At 41.7% G+C, this 22578-nt stretch overlaps 1 protein-coding gene across 1 annotated transcript in view; it reads right to left on the bottom strand.

Annotated features, from left to right (window-relative positions):
• Nucleotides 1–9692: 9692 nt before the first annotated feature.
• DERL1 (derlin 1) overlaps nucleotides 9693–22578 on the bottom strand; it is a 15303-nt gene continuing 2417 nt past the window's right edge. The window contains exons 3-8 of the mRNA XM_008642659.2: nucleotides 20339–20403; nucleotides 17727–17753; nucleotides 15619–15714; nucleotides 14902–14954; nucleotides 13627–13737; nucleotides 9693–12546 (exon numbers count right to left, since the gene is read on the bottom strand). Of these exons, the coding sequence (XP_008640881.1) occupies nucleotides 12408–12546; nucleotides 13627–13737; nucleotides 14902–14954; nucleotides 15619–15714; nucleotides 17727–17753; nucleotides 20339–20403 (491 nt within the window). The 3' untranslated portion in view covers nucleotides 9693–12407. The remainder of the gene's footprint in view (nucleotides 12547–13626; nucleotides 13738–14901; nucleotides 14955–15618; nucleotides 15715–17726; nucleotides 17754–20338; nucleotides 20404–22578) is intronic.

Raw genomic sequence — 22578 nt, 5'->3', positions numbered from 1 at the left:
TCCCACACAGAGGGAATTTCTTGTTCCATTATAGTATGAGGTCACAGCGTGCCAAGGGGTGCTTTATAAACAAATCAGCATGTGCAATTAAACCCCTCATGGTTTAAAGAGCATTATCTCCTCAGACCAAGAGGAATGGAACTGTTCAGCCTCTTTGGCCTCTCTGAACCACTCACATCAAGTCATTAACACCAAAAGACACTTTGCCATGCAGTGGCATGTAACATATATCTGAACCTAAATTTTCAAATATTCGTATTTTGCTTTTTAAGTCCTCCCATCACCCTAGCAGTCCCTCTAAGCATTGGGTCAGGAATTTAAATCAGCACTGATTTTGATTGATTGGTATAGTTATTATTATTATTTGTGACACATTTGGAGATGGCCACTGGACATGCTAAGAGCAAGGGGACACAACTGGAGCATCTGCAACAGAAATAGGATGCCAGAGGTTTAGGCACTGTCAGCCCTATTATACAGAGGGTGAGTAGAAATACCCCAGATTGGGAAGCACAGCTCCAAACCTCTTCTCCAGCCCAAACTCAGATACCACCAGACTTCAACCACAACTGAGCAAACAGCAGGCAAAGAGCACTTGCGTTGGGGTGAGGGTCCAGGAGTTTGACCCAGCATGGCCCAGGTGAAGAGTCCAGAGCCAGGAGTGCAAGCCAAGACCTATTCCTACATCTGAAGGTTGGCATGCTCTAAGGCTGCTTTATTAGGAATTTAAACAAAAGGAATTTTAATCTTTTTTTTTTCTTTTTAATGCCAGCATTTGAATAGGGAGGGGGAATGGAAATTTTAACACAAAGCACAAACACTGAAGGTCATGGAAAGGCAAGGAAGACATTGTCTCCAGTAATATTAAAAGGAAGACCAACCCTGCTGTATCAGAGCAAAAAAAATGAATACTTCTTTTGATTGGGAAGAAAGTTTCTCCATGCCTGGTTGCAGTGCAGCATTACACATCAGAGACTGCTGTGGCTGAGAGCAAGGAGAATTAATTGCTTTGCTTTTTGAAGCATGGACTGCTCTGCTCTGTTGTGCCAGCTTCAAGAACGATAAGTGCTTATCCAAAGAGCACAGTTTTGTCCTCTGGCGTGGGAGTTTTGCCTGTCTAAATCACAGGAGGCTGCTGAATCTTTGTTTTGTTTTCTTCATACTTGGCCTGCACTTGAACCTGGACATCACCACTCTCTTTTCAGACTCACAGAGAGCAATTTTGTGCCATCTGAGGGAGGGACACTGAACTGAGGACTGTGCTGGCCACGAAGTGCCATGGTGTCACTGAGCTCAGCACTGTCTCAGAGTGGGGCTGCTGCCACCACGGCACATCACAGCCCCTCAGCCCAGACAAGGCTTTGCCAAATGGAAATTTATCTCCAAATCACCCCCTCTCAGAGGATTTTGCTTTTATAGAATCATAGAATAGCTGAATTGGAAGGGACCCGTCAGGATCATTGAGTCCAGTTCCTGGCCCTGCACAGGACACTCAAGAATCACAACCTGAGCCTGAGTTTCAAGGGCATTTCAGCATCTAAACAAAAGCCAAGTCAACCTGTAAAAGTCAACACCTCTCCCTGAGGGAGCAAGCAGGTGGTGGCACTGAAGAATGTCTTCAGCACTTTGTCCTCAACTAGGCAGTAGCAGAGCAGGTTTATTGATAATGTGTTTGGCCTTTCAGGGTGTTGAATTATTTTCTTGAGTCTCTTACACCTCCCACCCCTGCTTATCCATTTAGAAGGTGATTTTTTTTTTTATACAAGTAACTTGGGAACTGAAGTCATACAGGCTGATGAAGCTTTGCTCCTTTACTTACAAATAACTTCCAGGTGGCCATTGGCAGGAGAGAAATGTTTTCATTCAGTAAAAGCACAACCCACTAATTCAGGGTAGCTGCAGATGCTGCTGCACTGACCTTCATCAGGCAAAACTACACAGTGTTTAAATTTTCACCGTGGTGTTGACACCCCTACTGAAAAAGAGCAGTTCCCACCTCTCCCAAAGCCACTGTTTGTGGCCATCTGCAGCTTCAGCTTGCCAGAGTCATAACTCCTAGTCTCCTCATCCCAGCTTTTTGGCAAAAGCTGTTGATTTACCTAAACAGTTGCAAAGGAACCTAAGGACACAGGCATGGAGCAGCTTTTACACAAACAGCTCCGGCTGGCCTGTTGTAAAGACTTTTCCAGCAATACTCAGTGAACCTCATCCCAGTTCTCTGTAGAGCCAAAACCGATGTCTCCTCAGCATCCTGCACAATGAAGTTCTCATCTTCACAGCCACAGCATTAATAATTTTTAAAAAGAAACCAACATTCCAAACAAAAGACTAAATACAAAAGCTACTTGGAGCTTATCAGGTCTTGTCATCCATTTCTTGATGCCAGCTAGAACTGCCTTATTTCCATGCCTTGCATAACTTACACTAATTTGATACTACTGAACCACGGACACCAGCACCTAAGCAAGTCAAGGATCAAGCTGACAGGAAAAATCAGCACTTCTTTTCAATCATGTTCTCCCTGAATTATCATATGCAGGTAAAAATTTCTTAATTGACACATGCTTGTTCAACACTAGACCAGTCCTTCAAATATGACCCAGGCTAAGAGCTTCTTAAACCCATCACCATTCAGGTTGCAAGACAGATGTACAGGGGTGGGGAAAAAATAGTTATGCCCAAATAGTCTCTGTCTTTTAACTGCTATTCAAAAAGAGGGACTGTAGGTCCAAGGCGCCAATATAATTTTTCTTTCAAGTCCCTTCCCACCCTTGTTTCCCCAGCTTTTTACCAGGGCTGCAGTGCCAGTCAGTGACTGTTTTTCTGGCAAACCCATAGCAAAACTGAAGCCTGACACACAGTGGCATACTCAGAAAAAAATGCAAGTCTACAAAATTGCCCTCATTTACTGGCTTTACAATTGCTCCCTGCCCAGCAAGGAACATCTAAGAGCAAGCTTACCTTTTGGCATTTACTTAACAAAGCTTGCAATTTTAAGATACTACTCCAAAAGGGAAAAAGATTAAATTTTCATAGGTCAGATAGCAAGTGATTTGGCCTACAGACTAATTTACACCTCGGGTCAAAAAAAAGCAAAGCAGTGACACAGCGAGGTACATATCCAGCGTAAATGATCTTGGCAGTGGCAACAGTGCTGAGTTAAAGATCACCAAATTTGAGGGAGATGCCATGTGCTGTCCTGCCCCTCCCCTGGCTGGAGGGGACACACAGCCCTGCCCCTCTGTCCCAGACCCTGCTGACCAACTGGTCCAGGGCAGAGTGTTCCACTGAAGTCCCCAGAGATCGAGCAGGAACGAGCCCTTCTCCATGCATTAAAAACCACATCAACCCAGAGTGCAATTGATTTCCCTCTGGCCTTTCAGCTATGAGGGCATTAGGACTAAACTACTCTTAGACAGCCTTCCCCAGGGTCAGAGTCCTGCCTTCATAGTCACAGAGGAACAATCATTTTCCTTCTTCCTACTCTTTTCCCTAGGTTCCTCCTGCTTTTCCCCCTTCCTTCAGTAGCATGCCCATGCATCCTCTTCAGCATGGTTTTTCCTTTGAACAATGCAGCCAGGGGTCATGATTAATCACAGAGTTTTCCATTTCCCTGCTCATTGTCCCGTGCCACTTGCTGGGAACCTTATCTTTATTAGCTGGTCTTATCACAATTTGATTACACATTAACAGAAGCTCTCCTTACTCAGCAGGATTTCCTTGTGGCTTCAGAGGGCAGCTCTGTGGAATGAGCCAACCCACTGGAGCCAGCCTAGGAAGCCACTGATCTCATTCAAGATTCACAAAGGGACACAGAAAGCTCTAGGACAACTTTGAGGAACTGGCAGGAGCAGGTTTAGAGGACAAAGACTGTCTATAGGGGAGTAGACACATTAGCTTATGTTGTTTGTATTCAATTATACAGTATATATTTGGGCCTGATGAGCTGTGCTCTAATAGCAGCTACAGAGCTGTTTGAGATCCTTCAGCACAGGGACTGCGTCCAGCTAAAACATCCCCCTGCCCACTTAGCTACTCAACCAGATAATACTTCCCCAGGGCCTGTTGTTATCTGTCTGCTTTCAAGAAATTGGACTGATACAGTTCCCAGAGATTTACTAGACCTTCGAGGTGCAGTATCACCACACCTACACCTCCAATAGAGGATTTTTCTCCTTTAATTCTACTATCACCTTGCCCAGGAAGGTTAGATGACATCAACTTATATCAACTGCTCTTTATATTTCTTCTTTTCTTAAAAGATACATTACACAGAGGAATTTACTATTTGGAAAGGACAGAATAATGTGTGCAAGAGAGGGGGAAATGCTTTGTTAGAGATGAGAAAAGTAATTTCTTAACAGGTAGCTCTGTGAGCCCCATGGTTCATCCAGGGAGTCAGACTAGTACGATCTCCCAGTGTCAGACAGTCCAGGTGAGAAGCAAGCAGAGATCACCACTTGGGTAATCACAGATTCCCTTCTGTTTGGGAAGAGTGACATGTCTGCAATGACACTGCAATGACTACACACTCCCCTCTGCTCCCAAAACAGTCCATGCACATCTCCATGGGGTGGCTCTGAAGTACAGAAACAAGGAGAAGGTTTGGAGAAACCATTAGATGCTCAGTTACAACAGCTAGAAAAAGATTGGGTAAGACAGCACAGAAACTCTTCTTCTGAAGCAGCAGCTCCAAAAGCTCATGTGGCATTTAAGGACAAGAACTCTTGAGTTAAACTAGTTACATTCATCAGATCATCTCAGAGAACAAGTAGCTGATATCTGGAAAACAAAGATGGATGTAAGCAAGGGAAGAGGTATTAAACTGGTTATCACCAAAACGGGAGGAAATAAAAATAGAGATTCGTAATTTACTGCCTGCATGACAGTCAACAGAGAAGACAAGAGAAGATTATAAATTGCTGTAAAATATTGCTACTGCACACACGATTTTAAGGATCAAGACTCAACTTTTGAAAATGGTTTGAAGTTCTTTATATATGATGGCTGTCACAGCAGGCAATGGGTCAGGAGTCCCTGTTACAGCCTGCTCGGGCTCTCTAAACTGATGAGGATTTACATTTTGCAGGTGCATCTGATGCCCCTGTAAGTCTGGTCTGCCTCTGCAAAATGCAGGCAGTGGTGTGGGTCCAGTGCAGTATGAGCTAAGAATATCCCCCCTCTTCCTCTTGTGCTATTGTGAAGCATTAAATTTGGCCCTAATGCTTTGAGTGTGGTTTCAAATGAAAAAGAAGGAAGGTAGATTGAAATGAAATAACACTGCTCTAAAATATAGATGAAAACGAAAAATCAGATTGTAACTACCCCAATGAGAGCAGCAGACATGCTAGGAAGCTTTCACCATGAATGCTGAAACTCTCTGCCAGAAGCTGCAGGTTCTTAAGCCCTTCCATGTACTCCCTGCTCAGAGAGCAAAGGAGATAGAAACCTATTGACAGTGATTCAAGTGAAGCCTTTTTTCCAACATGGAAGTCTCATCTCAGACAAGAGCCATATTTTTTTTTTTAATTTTATTGCAGTGAAAAGCCCCCACCACCATAACACCTCTGGAAACAAAGGCTGCAGAAATGTTTTTCCCCAATCAAAAAAGCAGGCTCTGATTTCAGTTTTTAAGGGTTGATTTGAACTTTAAAAGCATATCATACTTCCTATGCTAACTGAAACGTCATTTTAGAAATAAAAACCTGAAGCATTTCATCCTCATCAGTATCACTCAAATAAAATACTCTCATGTTGCAACCCCACCGCCCCACACACACACAATTTCTTTGCAGTCCTGTTCCAGTGAAACCTTACATGCCACAGGCACACACAGGTCGGCTCTCCAGCTAAGAACCTCCCCTCTGCACACACCAAGGCTTTGCCCCTTTATTTTCAGATTAGGAGCCTTCCCTTCTACAGCCTTCAGGAGCAGCAGTTTTCATCGCAAGAGGCTATCCTGAAATACCCTGGGAAAGGCTGCACCCCAGAGGTGGCAAACCAGGACTCCCTCAAAATTACATGGCCAGTTCTTCATCCTTGCTTGTCCTATTCCCTCCTGGGTTGTACAACCTCACCAGTTCAACCCAGCCAACTAAGGAAAGTCAAATATATCAACCTTACTGTCAGGTCACACCCACTATTCCCTTTCCTCTTAGCTCACAAGGGTTTTTTGGGCATGTTTAGGTGTGCTGGTCTCCCTGGGGAGCCCCTGCCCCTGGCTATGTTCACCTTGTACTACCAAATCCAAAGCAGATGTTGGTACAGCTAGAGAGGAATGTCTGTCCCTGTGAACAAGCAAGGGCTGCACTTCAGTCTGAATATTGCTAAGACAGAAGCAAGACTGCAGAGTAGAAAAAAAACCAAATATTACTGTGCTGGATGATCCAGAAGTTTGAATTCTTATGAAATTTTTGCACTCCTGCTTGTAGATCCTGACCAGGATCTTCTAAGAACATCAATCCCTAAAGATGTAATCTGGTTTCTGAATTTACACAACACAAGGGCTGAAAAGAACAATAAAAGCTCTTTATGCCATCAGTTGCATAAAGCTTTGGGGTCTTCAGGCTTCTTGAAGCTGCCCCAGAATCTTTGCTTTATTTTTTCAACATTAATTTGATTTTGATCTAACATACCTTGGGGAAGAAGAGCAAGACAGAACAGAAAACATGACAAGATTAACTTTCCTACATGTTTATACATTCAAAACCCCAACCTTCTAGCAGCTGAGCTTCGAATCAGATTTTAAGAAAATTATTCTGTATGTAAAAGCTCCAGAGTGAAAATACCAAACCATTAACATTAGTTAAAGTTAACTCCTTAGCTTAAGTCCCTAAAACAAATAAGGTCAATGCCCAAGGCACACACATTCCATTTTCTTTTTCCAGTTGCTTAAATTCTTAACAGCAATAAGCACAGGCAATTCAGAGCCAACGGACAACTGCTAAGAAAGACAGGTAAAGGGATGTTACAGGCACATGATCAAGACTCCCTTCCAGCCAAAGGCTCATCCCTGAGACCAGCTGGGGGTACACACACTAAACAGTGTCTCCCTTTGCCCTTCCACCCACTGTGGGGTTAAGGATTCAATAGATGAGGACAGAGACAGCTGTTGCTTTTCTTTGCAGTCTGATCAGAGACTGCCACTTTCTGAGCCCATACTGCAGATAAAAAAGCACTTTGAAAAACATTCTTCGATCAATGAATAAAATCCCTGATTAATGTTTTTCCTTCCCATTCTCAAGTCCAGTTAAAAACACAACTTCTCAGCAACTTTAGATCCCTTCCTGAGTGATTAAAAGTATTTTTTCACCCAAAAAAAGATACCTTAGGCTTCTCTACCTCATTCATATACCAACACCACACTACTTTCCTCAAAAAACAAAAGCCACATGTAACCCAAATTGCATTTCTCCATCACAGTACCTGTCCCCCACAGCCTGGGGCTATGAGCACACACCTGCACAAGCACCAGGAACTGAAGCAGTTTGGATTGCACTGCTCTGAGACCCTCTGTTCTATAGGAACCACATGCTGCAGGAGGGGCACTCTACAGACTGCAAAAGAGGGCAGCATCCCCTGCAGCCTAACCCTTCATGTGCCCTCTGTGACTGAACTCCATATCCCACAGCCCGAGGGAGGTTTTACAGCACCAACACTGAGCAGTGCCAGGCCAGTCAGTCTTAATGAAGACAAGGGCTACAAAAAGCCTGTCCAGTTGGAGTGGGTGAGGAAGCTTTGATATTAAAGCAAGCTGAGGCATCTGTTAGGGTTAACTAGTAACTAGCCTGGTGGTCATTATGGAGGGCTAACTGAAACACTAACTTGAAAACAAAGGGAAACAAACTGCAAAGAAATTTCCTCCATTTAACTAAATGCCACAAGGTGACTTCAACTCTGGAGTGTGAAGAGATCTACCGAGCAGCTTGACAAGCCCAAGGGTTGGCACAGGCATCCTCACACTGCCAGGGACAATGACAAGTCAATGAAACCATTAATAGAGGGATCCACCTGCTGTCCTTTAATCCACAAGCCAGTCCACGGACTAAATACACACATCCTCTTAAGAAATACTTGTAAATACTCAAATGCAAGAGGACTACTTCCAATGGTTTTGATTTTAAACACTACCTCCCGTGGCCATGATCCTCCTCACAAAGGGTTAGGATCAGTCTGGCAGTCAGAGAAATGTGGCCTTAAAATGTGATTTGATTCTAATGGCATTTTGGAAGTGCTTTGTCCTTTGGAGAAGGGGCAAAATAAAAAAAAATGAAGCACCAGAATCAGGGTTTCATCATCACTTTCCCCTTCCCCCCTCACCCAACATCAACAAGATTCTGCAGAGGCCTTGCCAGCATCCCACAGCTACAGCTCTTTTATGCACTTTTGCTCCCAAATAGTGTAATCACCCCTAGATCCTGCTCCAGATGATGAAAGGGTGAGCCATGGCTGCAAATGGAACTCCTTTCACCACCTGAACAGTGTGCTTGACAAACACAAGCAGCTGAAGTGTTCTCATCGTTTCAATCCTAGAGAACAGCACATCATCACCTTTTAGATGTAAGTACTTCTGCTTAACATGCATATATTACAGTATTTAGCTTAATTAATCAAATCATGACAACAGACTAAATTCTGAATTTCACATTGTTACTATCATCCATGGCAAAATAAGAATCTAGGGATGCTTAGAACAGTCAAAACCATTTATTGGTGCAGGTGATGGCAATGCTAAGAACATCTTCACCAAAATTAGTGCTCTGTCACACTATGGCAAGTTCAGATTGATCCATCATCCTAAGTCTAGCACAGAACAAGGGAGAATATGAATCATCTTAATTTTATGGATGCAGAACAGGATTACAAAGCCACTACAAAGTGACTTGTTGTACCAGAAGCTTCAGAGTGTAAACTAGTGTGTATCTCTCCAGCTCGCTACCTGAACCATCAAGGCAAAGCAATCTTCCTCCTTGATAAGGTACACAGCAATACATAAACACAGAAAGAATCTTTTGTTGTAGTGCAAACAATATGCTCCCCTGAAAATGAAAGACTCTAAGTTTTCCTAATGCAACCACTGGATGACAACAGATCATTTCTTATTAAGCCACTGGAACACCACATCACTGAGCTGTGCTGCGAGAGGAGCTGTCGCCAAGATAAAGTGACAGGAATGAAAGATTAAGCATTTGATTTCATATTCTTAGCTCTTCTGCCGACTCTTTATGCAGCTGGAAAAAATCAAAAGGCACACACTTGCCATGCTTTTCTATTTAGTACGGACCCAGCCTTCCCAGTTCAAGGAGCACAACTAATTCATACAGTGCTTTATGTACCAAGTCTGTGATTTTCTTTAATGCCACTATGGTAACAAACAGGAAAAGTGCAGTCAGATGAATGCTGAGGGCCCGAAGAGTCATTCAGAGGATGCCCAATGTGTCCATCTCCAAATGAGTAAGGTAAGAGTCTCAAAAGGAATTCTGGCAGCTGTGCACATCAGTCTGGATAGAGAGGGTATTGCAGAAGTCCAAGCTTACCTCTGAAAAAGCAATCTGTATCAATCCCACTAAGTTTGAGGGTAAGTAGAAGAATGCTTTCTCCCAGAGGACAAAGGATTAATAACCAAGTATACAAAAAACAGCTGTAAAATGGTAATAGCCCAGGAAGGACACAGTCTGTCAAAACTCATGGTATAAACAGAGACAAAGAAAATGCCTTTATGATTTTACTACTGATCAGAGAAGATCAGACTCCCACCCAAAAGCATGTCATTTTCTTGAGTACTTTTATCAACAGCAGGAGATGGTGTCACAGTGCAGCTGTCAGACAATACCCATGGACCTGCAGATCACAAGGCTTGTCTTAAGCTGAAATATGATTTAGCAAAACAAAGACAGTAACAGAGATTAAAATTTTAATTTAAAACTTTGCCAACAAAAATTGATTACAAAAAGGGAAATTATCTGTACAAAATAAGAAAGGAAATACTCATTTTAACAAGAGACTGCCATTATCAATGTATGTGGGAGGACAAACAGCAGTTCAGGTCAAGTGACAAAATGAGAAACAAACAAACTGAGCTTGTAATACAGAATTCTGAAGTGAATTTTCCATAAACAAAATAAACTGACCTGAAGCAGCTCAGAAGCTAATCAAGGTTTATAAGAAGTCTATTTTCCTTGCAAACCTTTTCCTCTTAATTTAGAGAAGGAGGACATACTAGAAAGCAAGACCCCATGCAGTGCCATGGGCCAGTACAATGACTTTTGCTGTGCTTTCTCTCACTCAAGCCTTCCTTTGGGCCTTCCATACAGAGATATTCTGCATTTTGTGTGTGCCAGGGGTTTAACTGAGTCACAAACTACTGCATCTTCACTTAAAAGTTGGGTCCTGACTCAAAATGAAGACAAATGCTTTGAAGACAGTGATATTCCTATGACTAAAAAGACTCCTATTAAAATGATTATTCTCAGACTGCTCAAGTCCACATCAAATAACAGCTGTTGGTCAATAATGGATTTGTATTTACAACACTGCACTCCTCTTTTCTACCTACCATTTTATACAAAGAAAGAGACAAGAGCATCTTTAAAACTCATCACTGAATAGGCAAAAATGGCAGGTCATCTCTAAACTCCAAGTTCCTGTAAAATGTAAGCACACAGTATGATCATTACCAGTTTTCTACATTTTTCCACGAGCCAAATCAACATAACTGAGTTGCAGTGAAGACACGGAACATGCATTTTTTTAAATTTCCAGACTAACCGCTTATTTTCCACTCAGCTTTGCATCATGTAGTATTTACAAGTTTTTATACCTTCAGAACCCAAGTTTAGTGAAGAAACAAAGTAGTAATAAAAATGTATCAGCCCAGATTCACTTCACCAACTTATAGTTACCTGAGATACCTAAGTTGGGGCAGAACAGCTGTCCATGCCCCACCTACCCAGTAAAACAACAGACAAATGCTAAAGGACAATTCAGTCAGACTTGAAACTCATCCTAGTGACAATGCTCTTCTTCCTCCAACTATGAAATAAAAAGTGAGCAACTACATTCTGACTTACAGGTCTTGGTTAAGCTTAGAGTAATTGTGTTGGATTTATGTAAACCTAAGCCTTACTTGCTCACTAGCAGCTCCCAGCTAGGGAGGTCAGGGGCAGCTGTCTTTTAAGAATGCTGTGAGACATGCACGAGTCCTTCTTACAGCTGGGAAAACTGAGATAAGTAAGAAGTTTGCTCAAGAGCATGCAGTGAGTCAGTAATAAGCCGGCAGTACAGCTTCCTGCATCTTAGCCATGTGCTCTGCCCATGGGAACCCAGTGCAAGGAAAACTATCGTACAGAAATCATTCCCTTTTCCACATCAAAAATTTTTACCAGAAAAAGGTACAGATACTGATAAACAGTGTATGCAATTTCTTATTTGACAATGAAAGAGTCCTGCAGTAAACCTGTTAGATTGTGTCTTCACCCTGCAAAAGATTATTTCCAGCTTTGATTCTTAGACATCTTAAAGCTTTTAAGATAAAAGTTGAAGAGTCAGTTAAACAATGCTGCAGTCAGTACCCTTAACCACAACGTTACATTTTCTAGTTTAAGCAGTATTTATGCCATCCAATTTGGCAATCAAAAGAGAAACCTTGAAGCCAATAATTCACAGATCTGGCAGGGAAAAAAACATGCCAGACAACTTCAGTTTCACCAGAACAAGCTTTGTAACATGCCATGAAGAGTTCAGAGATTTTAATTCTGTGAGTATCTGTTATTGCCATTTCAAACAAAAGCCCTCTAATCCTTAGCCTTGCCCAGCCCATGATGTAGCAGGTAGGACAAATGCTGCATGGCAAGAAACAGCTCTGCTCAAAACACATCTTAATAACAGAAATTAAACATTTGCAATTTGCTTTACAAATGCAGCAGAGAGATATCACTTAAATAGTATTTCCAAAGACCCTGGGGCTTAAGCACAGCTATGGAAAAAGTCAGCTTCCTAAATCTGGGGGGCTCATTTGAGACATCTGCCTTGCACTAGATTTTACTTCACTGTGGTCAACAAAGCTTTTAACATACCAGGAAAGACAGGACACCACTAGCTTGTTCCATCACATCATGGAACAGGACAGCCAATGGATCCTGTTGCGACAGACAATACTGTATAAAGAAGGCTTATTTTTAATGGCAGAATCACACTGGACACTACTGGCTAACCTGGAGCAAGATCTACATTTTTTCCTTCTGGAGTTTTTAATTTGCTCTTGAACCAGAAACATTCTTTCTTTCTAATCAGTTAAATCCAAGAGTACTACAGAGAGCTCAGTTCTTAAGCATGCTCTGCACCAGGAACAGTCGGTTCTACATCCAATTGAAACCGGAGAGTTGCTGTTTTCCAAGGGCAGGAATTCTTCACTGATCCCCTAGCCGGAAACCTTGGCCCCAGTTGTGTCTTCCACCACCCTGCTGATCTTCTGCAGCCCTTCTCATGCTGGCAGGAGGGACACCAAAGCCCGACACTCCTCCTCTCCTATTTGGCAGCCATCGGTAACTAGGACAAACCAGAGGAGGAGGAGTTAGAGAAACAGCTGTACCTTGGGGGTAAATGCCAGACCTTTTCCATGCTCTTCCTTTTAGCTAATACACTTTGCAGAAATACCAGCTTTTCACAGTAGAACTTCAGAGAATTCTTTCCAAATCTAAGCCCTCAGCACACTGACAAATGGAAATACTGGGAAACTTCCATCTCTGAGATGTGTATGGTAACAAGAGAATTGCACGGAACCAATAAGACTAAGGGCAGTTTCAGAGCTGTTACCACCTTGAAAGACATTTTAAAAAACAACCTTGTCTTCTAATCTCTATGGAAAATTAGGTTTACCAGATGGGCTTGCAAGCACAGAATTAGAATATAAAGCTTCCCTATTCATTGAAACTTGTACAGAAAGTGTAACTGTAATCCAACACTTTATGCTATGAAAAGGGTTAACTGAGTTGCTAACTAAAGTTTGACAGAGGAGGAATATTTACAGCCCAAAAGGATGCGGACAAGGGCAACTGAACGACAAACTTTGGCTTCTGATTATAGTATTTCAATGCCAAAACAGTGAACATATCTCAAGAAAAAGCACTTCCAAAACCAAGACTTGCAGTCTCAGTCAGGGTGACTGGTACAGACTGCAAAGCAGAATCTTTTATAGCCCTGAACAAGTCTACAACTGGCTCTTATTGTTAAACATTGCTGAACTGGTAGCTACTGTAATGATACATGGGGATACAGAAAACAGATCATTTACAGGATGAAATTTCTTTTATATACCATCTGATAATTGTTAGGGAGTTCTCTTTACTGCAGCTCAATTCAACAGCAGAACTCATGACATTTACTCTCACTCTTAAGAGGGGGTAAAGACATAAGCCATCCCAAGAGGCAACAAAGAACTCTCACATGGGCCATTTACAAGTAACTCAGCAGTTTTTATGACTCATCAGCTCAGTCAATACGAGAGTCTGAAGAAGGTTGACTTAGCAAAGTATTTTACACTTTACAATCCCACCAAACATATGTCTGATGAACTATACAAAAAATTGGACCAAACAAACAGTGAGGTAAAGAATGAAGTCAGCTTACAGGAACTGAGGTGTGGACAGAAAATTCCTTCCTCCCAAATCCATTGGATATTTAAACATTAAGAAGAAATACAGATGTCCAACCAGATTTCCTATCAGCTCATTGATGACTCTGTAAAGCAAAAGAAAAAAGAATGGTTTCAAATGCTGTCTTCTCTGAAAATAAATGAGTGACAATCTTCTGTTCACCTGCCACCAGGATTTGCTGGGGTCGTGACACACAGAAAATTTCCCTTCCCTCAGCATTTTTCAGCCACTTCTTTAGAAGGGCCAACCTCCTGTGCCAGCACATCAATCAACAGTCTGTTCCACCCTCCCTTCCAAGCCTTCTCCACAGTCTGTATTGAAAACACAATTAAATACTTGTTTACATTGGGGAATTAGACCGTATAGCGATTAGTGACCAAAATAATCGTCTGCAGAGCTAGAGACGTTACTGCTGTTTTCACTGGACAACCTGTCTCCTGCTGTAGTGAACTGTTTTGTTCCCAGTTCTGCAAAAACACTGCTGAATGGAGGCCCTTGAGTATCTTCTGTCATGCATAGAAACAGCAGGTATCTAACAGGAAGTAGTTTTCACAAGTGACGGATGAGTCAGTAGGAGGCACGGCCAGAAAAGGGAATTTGGTTCTGCTGTACCATCTCCTCCTTTTATAACTCAACCACAAACTTGTTATTGTCACTAATTATGTTACAGCGGCACCAAGAGGCCCCAATGAATGCAGGGCCCCAATGAGGCAGACTGTGCACAGAGGGGATTTCTGCATCATGGGGTTTAGTCAAAAAAAACCCAAGAGAGACCAAAAAATTCAACAAGTGCTAACATGGCATGCTATGGGCTTACTGCTGTTTTTCCTTGCTTAACAAACTGAAAAAAAAGATCAGGTTGGACAAGTCTGTGAGGGAAAGAAGTAACAGCATTATCAGAGTCAAGCTAAATTTGTTTCTAAACCAGTAATGATGGCTGGTTCCAGGGAATGACATCTTTCTTTAATGTGTGTTACTTTCTTAGTATGGAGAAGGCCCAATGCATAGAGTTACTAGAAAATACACCAAACTCTCATTACTTTCCCCTCACCTACATTCTATTCTCTAGTTCTCACATGCACATCTCCTCTTTGCTTTTATGTTAAATGACCACCATGTGACACTGAGCATTATCAGTCAGATTACACAGTTTTAAGCTTATTTTAATATTACTCCTAAATTCAGGAGCAAGTTAAATAGCTGTAAAAGCTTTTGTAACTTCAAATTGGCCATATAAGTAAATACATACGATCCACCAATGATGTAGTTGAATCCCAGAATAACCCATGGAAGGTAACAGGCCTGAAAAAGAACACAGTGGAGAGAGTAAGTACAAGTTAAGGATGTAAACCTGCTCTCAATATCCCACTGCACTAATAAGCACAATCATAATCTCAATGTTTTAGGCATTACATGTCCTGATCTATTAACTTAAGCAGATTCAATGTAACAAGGTTACTCCAAACTGAGCAACCACTAACATTTTTAGACAAAACATACTCTTTCAAACATTATAAGCAAGTGTGCCTTTTGCACCCTATGTTCCACAGCAAGTCTGCATCTAGAACAAAGTCCTGAAGTTTTCAGTTTTGAAAAGGCCTGGAAATTATCAAAAGAGTCTTCACTATAAGAACGGGCAGAAACAGACAAGGTCACACAGAAAAAAACAATTTAAAATACCAACATTTTGTCACTACATTCAGCTTTTATCCAGGCTAATATTTATCAGAAATGTTATCCCTTTTTTCAAAATGATGAATTGTGAGGACATCTTTTCAGTAGAGACACACTGAGTAGAGACACCACATGGAAGACTGAAGAAATTTGTCTGCTCCATCTCAAGGAGTATTCAGCTATGTGAGAGTATGGGTCACCTTTAATAAGAGAGAATATTTATATTTTGCCCCTCACCCACTACATATGCACCTTGCAGGCAGAAATCTTTCCAATATCCTGTCTGACATACCTTAAATCTTGTTCCAAACCAAAATGATACAATCATGTCTCTGTTCAGCTGGGCCCACACATAAAGTACTGACATGATGAGAGGAATCATCAGCAACTGCAATGTTTAAAAAAAAAAAAAAAAGAACAAAGTTACCATTACTTTCACAGAAACACAAGAAACTCAAACAGGCAGCAGGAGCTATGTTTCAGAAGTCGTTCGTAAGCATGGTACATCACCAAAGTCTTTACAGATTGCCCCAGAATCTCTTCCACTACATGCCATGGATCTGTTCAAAAACTATTGAGAAAGTTAAGGAGAAGAACCTACTGGGGTACTCTCTTTTGCATGACCATACCAAAGCAAAGGGCTCCAACCCGTGCCAAGAAAGAGCAGCTGCAGGGAGCTCCTCTGCTCCCACCTACAGGAGAGTCAGCCCTGTACCTGTGCCACAATCACTTCCAGGGCACTGAGCCAAACATTCTCATCTGGGGCAAAGCTAATATGCCAGATGAAGTGTTCTCCATCCAACTGCCACCTATGTCCCCCTCCTGAGAGCACCACAGGGGGAAGGTGCTCCAGTCAATCCCCATTTTAGAGTACCACAGCCAGCCTTGGCACAGCCACCTTGGCAGAGCTTGGAGTTAACCTGTGCTCCATGCCAGGAGCTGAGGCTGTTTCAAATGCTTCTTTACATGGACTCAGTATTAGCTGATTGGACTATTTCTAGTGAAAGAAATACAAAGCACTGCTTTAGCTATCTGCTGATTTCTGAACTGAAGGCAGACTGCCCCAGCAACATTTCCATGAACTGGCTGAATGCTGTGAAACAGCTCCTGTGTTTGGAAAAGAGGTCAATACTCATCCCTTGAGGGGTGCTGCTATTTAACAGGTTCCACATTAAAGCTGGCACCCTGACATCAGTCCAGCCTTCCACAAGCCCTGTGGTGCATTCTGACTCCCCCACATAAGAACCTTAGGGTCTTTACTGAAACCCTTTTTGTATTACTGAAAAAAAGCACAATATCTAGTATCTGAAAGCATTTGACTTAGGAATAGAGGCCTAGCTATCCTACCCCTATCTTCTGAATTTCAACAAAGGCCACTCAAGACGAGTAAAAAACCCCCTATTTCTAAGAAAAAACACACTTTTACATCAAAAAACTGATTCTTCTTCAAGCAATACTTTGTATGCAGATTAAAAAAAAAAAAATTAAGTTCCTCTTTAAAAACACACAAATCAACACAATCAAAAATTTGTCTAAAATTTGTATAATGTGTGGGTGACTCCAGCATGCTTTTCTAAAATTTTGTAGTATCTTCCCCATGGAAAAGTGTAAGTATAAAGTTATGGACAGCCCTTAACACAATTCACTCCTGACCAGGGATGCATGATCGCTGGTTTTGTCTACCAGGGAACCAGAGAAGTGATCTAATAAATGTTAAGATAATTCTGTATGGAATACTACAGATACTGGTGGAGTCTTTAGGTGCTGGAGACAATTGAAGATGAGAACAGCAGAGGCAGACTGAAGACATGCAGTTATCTGACACTGTTGTGTCCCAAAAACACTTCCCAATTTTCACCCTTGATATCTGGGGACAGCAGAATTATTTCACGGAAACTGATTCTTAAGACCACTATCTTAATCATTCCTGTGAGGATTTTGCACTTCACAGTTCTGGTCTCAAACTGAAGCTGCATTTTTCACAAAAAAATCTTCTGTTGGCAAGTAACAGGCGTACTAAACTAAATTTGAGAAGATTAATAAACCCAAGAATCATTTTTAAATAGAAAAGTAAGAAAGCAGATCCACAGTCATTAAAAGAAATAGTGCATAGGTGACATCTTGTGCCCATTTTAGTAAGTCTGAGCACTTCCTGACTGCACAAAGACACAATTTTTGCTTCTTAACTCCCTAACTGGGTTAGGTATGGCAGTCAGATCCAAGCTTATGCCTTCAGCTGAGGCTAACCCAAACTAAAAAACTAACAATACACACACAGTAGTCCATCCAGATATCATCTGAACAGCCTAGCTTAACTATGTTCTGCAGTTAAGTCAATAATGCTCCCTATAAAGTCATTAAGTAGTCATAAAGTTTTCTAAGAAACTGCACCACACTTACCTGCATATCCATTACCAAGCCAGTTATCTGTCATCACACCATGAAGGAAAATGCAGAAAAACCTGACAGGCTACAACAATAAAAAGCTGCAGGCACACGGAATACACATGCAAAGATCTTTAACGGTCAAAATTGATACTACACTGTTTTAAGTTAAAATTTCCAATGATCTAGAAATGTACAAACTTTGTTTCAATAACTGCTTTTTGGCAGCCTTTCAAGTTCCCACCTCAAGTCCTTACTCCAAGGGCCGATGGGTGCACTGGCCTTTCCTCCCTGATGAAACCGGCTAGCTACAGACTCCATCAGTCCTTGCATAAAGGCACGTTGAAGTTTAATAGCTGGATTCTTTCATTAGTTTAACACTGACATTTTGGTTTTCTAACTAAAGAAATACCAGATCATTAAAAAGTACCAATACATTGCCAATGAGTCATAGAAAAGAAACAATTTCTTAAAGTGCATTGATGCAGGCTTTTAATACTCCTCTCCCACCTTGGAGCTCAAAGAATCTGTTGTAGTAACTGCTGAGTAGAAACAATCACTGAATGATTTTACTATGATCAGGATGCTTTTAACAGTTCATGAATACATATAAAATGAAATCCAGCATTATCCCAGAGCATGCATTCAGGTTGCTCCTTACATCACACAGGGAACAAGCAACTAGAAGCTTTTAAATGACCAGTTAGAAAGATACGTCACAATTAGATTAATTAAATGCTCACAGCTAACAACCTGCAATAGTAAAGACAACCATCATCTTTAAAACAACATAATTAAATGCACCTTGTTACAGCTGTGGCTCGACAGGACTAGCAGGAATAGCAATTCCCTCCATATAGTGGAATGCAACTAGAGATTATCTATTGATAAAGCATTTCTATACACCAGCTCTCCTGGCTGTATCTGGTTCACACCGATGTCACCGCTCCCTTTTTTCCACCTGCTGTGCCACCACAAATTCCTACGAGGAGGCAGCAACAGCACAGACAGAATGGGAGCATCACCAAGGATGGAGGTTCCACACCTTCTCTTGCCAATCCTGTCAGTGTTTCACTGCCCTTACAGGAGAAATGGTCTTTCTTACACTTAAATGAAATTTCCTGTGCTTCCTTTTGTGGAATTCAGTGTCCAGCTCCAGAGTCCTCAGCACAGAAAAGACACAGACCTGTTAGAGTGGGACCAGAGGAAGCTGACAGAAATTACTGGAGGAATAGAACACCTCTCTTTTAGGGAAAGGCTGAGAGAGTTGGGGACAAATTTTTTTAGTACGGCCTTTTGCAATAGGACAAGTGGTAATGGTTTAAACTAAAAAAAGGTTGATTCAGACTAGATGTAAGAAAGAAATTTTTTACAATGAGGGTGGTGAAACACTGGCACAGGTTTCTACCGAGAGAGGTGGTAGATGCTCCACACCTGGAAACATTTAAGGTAAGCTTGAATGGGGCTTTGAGCAATCTGATTTAGTTGAAGATGTCCCTGCTCATTGCAGGGGGGTTGATAAGCTTTCCAGGTCACTTCCAGTTGAAACTACTGTATGATTCTATGATGACACCCCAGGCTGCACAATCCCAGCTCTCCCAGCTTCTCATGTGACAAATGCTCCAACCCTTTAATCATCTTTGTGACCCTTCACTGGACTCTCTCCAGTATGTTCATGTCTCCCTTGGACTTGGGAACCCAGAGCTGGATGCAGCCACCACACATCTCTCAAAGGCTGAGCAGTGAGGAGCAATCACCTGCCTCAACCTGCAGGCAATCCTCTGCCTAGGGCAACCCATGAGGCTGGTGGCCACTTTGGCCATAATGGCATATTGCTGGCTCATGGTCAACTCGGTGTCCAGCAGGACACCCAGAGCCTTTTCTGGAAGACGCTTTGCAGACTGTCAGTTCCTGGTCTGTCCTGGTGCCTCAGGCTGTTACTTGCCAAGAGCAGGACTCCGCACTTCCCTTTGCTGAGCTTCATTCCTGACCAGTCCATTTATCCAGCCTCTAAAGATCCCTCTAAATGGTGGCACAACCATTTGGTTTATCAACAACTCCTCCCAGTTTTGTATTCAAGATCTGAAAGAAAATTTAGGTGGAACAGCACAGCTCACAGAAGTGTTTCCCAGCATTCCCAAACCAACAAGCCCAGCTTCTTCAGGAAGTTGTCTCAGTGCAGATTATCGCAACACTGCTTTCACAGACTCAGATGACTTGTACCCAGCAGGTAAAGGATCTCGCCAGGAATTTCGGAGAATGGCAGTGATCAGTCCCTTTTGCACATGGCAGCTTTAACACACTAAATTCAGTGTTAGCCCATACAAGAGCAGCTCAGCAAAGCAACCCAGCAAACACCAGGGACACTCACCCAGTACGTGCTGAGCTCTGTGTCAGCAAAGCTTGAGTCCCCACATTGCACACTTGTGTGAGCACATTTTAAGTGTTCTCCCTGCAAGCCACTCACTGCCTTTTCAGGAAGGTTACACACTTACAAACTCTACAAACTCGCCTGGGAACGTTTGCTACATTTTAAAACTGTTCCTTGATAAAACCCAGTCTTTGAACACATTTCAGGCAGAAGCAGGAGAACCAAAATATTTCTCAAAGTTTGATGATGAGGATACAACAATGCAGATCCAGTTAAACAGGAGCATGAACATGTAATCTGCTGGCCTTCCATCAAAAGCCCCTGAAAATAAAAAGAATCATTATGAAAGGTACTGAAATTTTGATAATAAAATTAAGACAACTTTTATTTTTCAGAGCCTAAGAAAGCTCAGTTAGTAACAGTGGCTTTGCATGCAGTCTGTGGTCTGTGATTTTTTTTTTTAAATTTTAAAATGCCTTAGAATAGAACAACCTACGGACTGAAAAATAAGGCATTCGGCCTACCGCATTAGAGCACAAGCAGTGTCTACACCTAGAAAAGAACACACTGACTCTGGAGGTAAGTAGTTCTAACTACATGAGACTTCAAAATGGAATTGGACCCCATCCTTCATATGAAACTGTGGGTTAGAAGAATAGAATAAGGAAATACACGTGCACAGCAAAAGCAGAAACACCAAGTTTAATGACTGAGTCATGTGAAAACCAGCCCTTACTTAGGCAAATTGCATCCTCTTCGTATCACCTCATCAGACTCAAGAGATGCAATGCTTTTTATACTTCAGAAAAAATTAGCACACATGACAAGGAGGGTACACATGTGCAGCACATTCTGTTCCTCCTTCTAAGCTGTACTGCTTGTCTAATTCACCATTTCAAATACGTACCAATTTTTTCAGGACACTGGAAACAAAAATAATAGAGTAACATTCCCTGCAGGTCATATTAAATGAAATGATCTTTAGATGTTGAGTTTGAGACCTGACAGAGAAAAGGATTAAAAAACAACCCCCTAACAACGTGAAAACCTGAGGCTCTCGCTCTTGCTAACTGTGGCAAAAGGCTGACAGAGACCTCAGCATCTGTGCAAGACTCCCATCAACTTTCATATAAACCCAGGCAGGCAAGGAAAGCCTGAGAATACTGTTGAAAAAGACCCAGACTGGTGAGGGTGAAACACAGTGACTGCAGGAATGACAGTGACACACTCAGCACATCACAGACAAGCTGAATTACGTGCTCATAATTAAACATTCAAATGCCTAGAAAGAATGCTACTGCTTAATGTGATCACTGCTCAGCTTCATATAAGTATTTTTAAAGGAAGAAAATCTACTTTTAAGCACTACCTTTTTAGAATAGCCTATGTAAAACAAAATTACTAAAATATCGGTTTTAAGTTCAGCCATGCAAATTGCATGACAGGAAAAAAACCTGCTTTGAAAAATACATCAGAATGTTTTGAAGTTGTAAAACTACAGGAACTGGAGTTTTTTTCCTTACTGTTGCCATACAACAAAAAAAAAAATAAAGAGAAGAAGCTGACTAAGGCTGTAGAAATGCCAGCTCAGGAATCCTTCCAGAATAGGAAGAAATCAAAGCTATTATTATTCTTTTCAATTTTTCGCTTCTCATTATCTACAAGATTGCTAACAAGAATATTAGACATTTAAGTTGACTTTTCGATGAACATCTAACGAAAGTGGACTACAAACTGCCAGAAAGCTCAGTACAGATATGGGGTGAGCTTTATCCCACAGGTCCTTCCATGAGGCCTGGGGTATAATCCAGTCATCTGGGAAGAGCTGCTGACCCATAATCTTATTCATACTGCTGGGGAGTGAACTCTGCATATTCTGCTTACTCTGTTGATATTTGTTATGTTCTTCTCCAACCAAAGCAAAACAAAAATACATCAATCTCCCTTTCCTTCTGAAGTTACAGGTCAGCCTGTTAGGAAAGCACAAGCACAGTACAAAACCATATGGATATTTCTGACAGCTAAATTTGAAGCTGGCATGAAGCAGCAGTGTATGCTCAAAAACCATGCACAATACTGAAAATAGAAGTTTCACTTTCTCAGTTTCACAGACAAAAGGAGGCATAGACCAATGCTGACTTCACCTGTAAACATTATCAGCAACTTATACAATGTCCAGCTACAGAAGGATTCAGGCCTTTTTCACAGAAAGAAGGGCCAACCTAACAAGGGACTTCATTTATACCCAGAAAAATAACTGTAATATAAAAGAAATGCATTGGTTCAAACAACACAGCTGACTTCCCAGTTTCAAAATCCAGATGTGTTGTATAGCAGAAATTTACTCCCTTTAATGGTATTTGTGCCACAGCACAGACAACTAGAGCATTTTGTAAGTAGATCTACAAGCAGTGAGGTCTTTTAGTTTGCATAATTAACCAGGAACTCTTACTACACCTACCTTTGCCCAGTCACAACTGCCAGCACTCTCATGTG

This window comes from Corvus brachyrhynchos, unplaced genomic scaffold (assembly GCF_000691975.1).
Source record: "Corvus brachyrhynchos isolate BGI_N302 unplaced genomic scaffold, ASM69197v1 scaffold28, whole genome shotgun sequence".
Lineage (NCBI taxonomy): Eukaryota > Metazoa > Chordata > Aves > Passeriformes > Corvidae > Corvus > Corvus brachyrhynchos.
The sequence above is the reverse complement of the archived record's forward strand: the minus strand, read 5'-3'. Positions and strand labels throughout refer to the sequence as shown.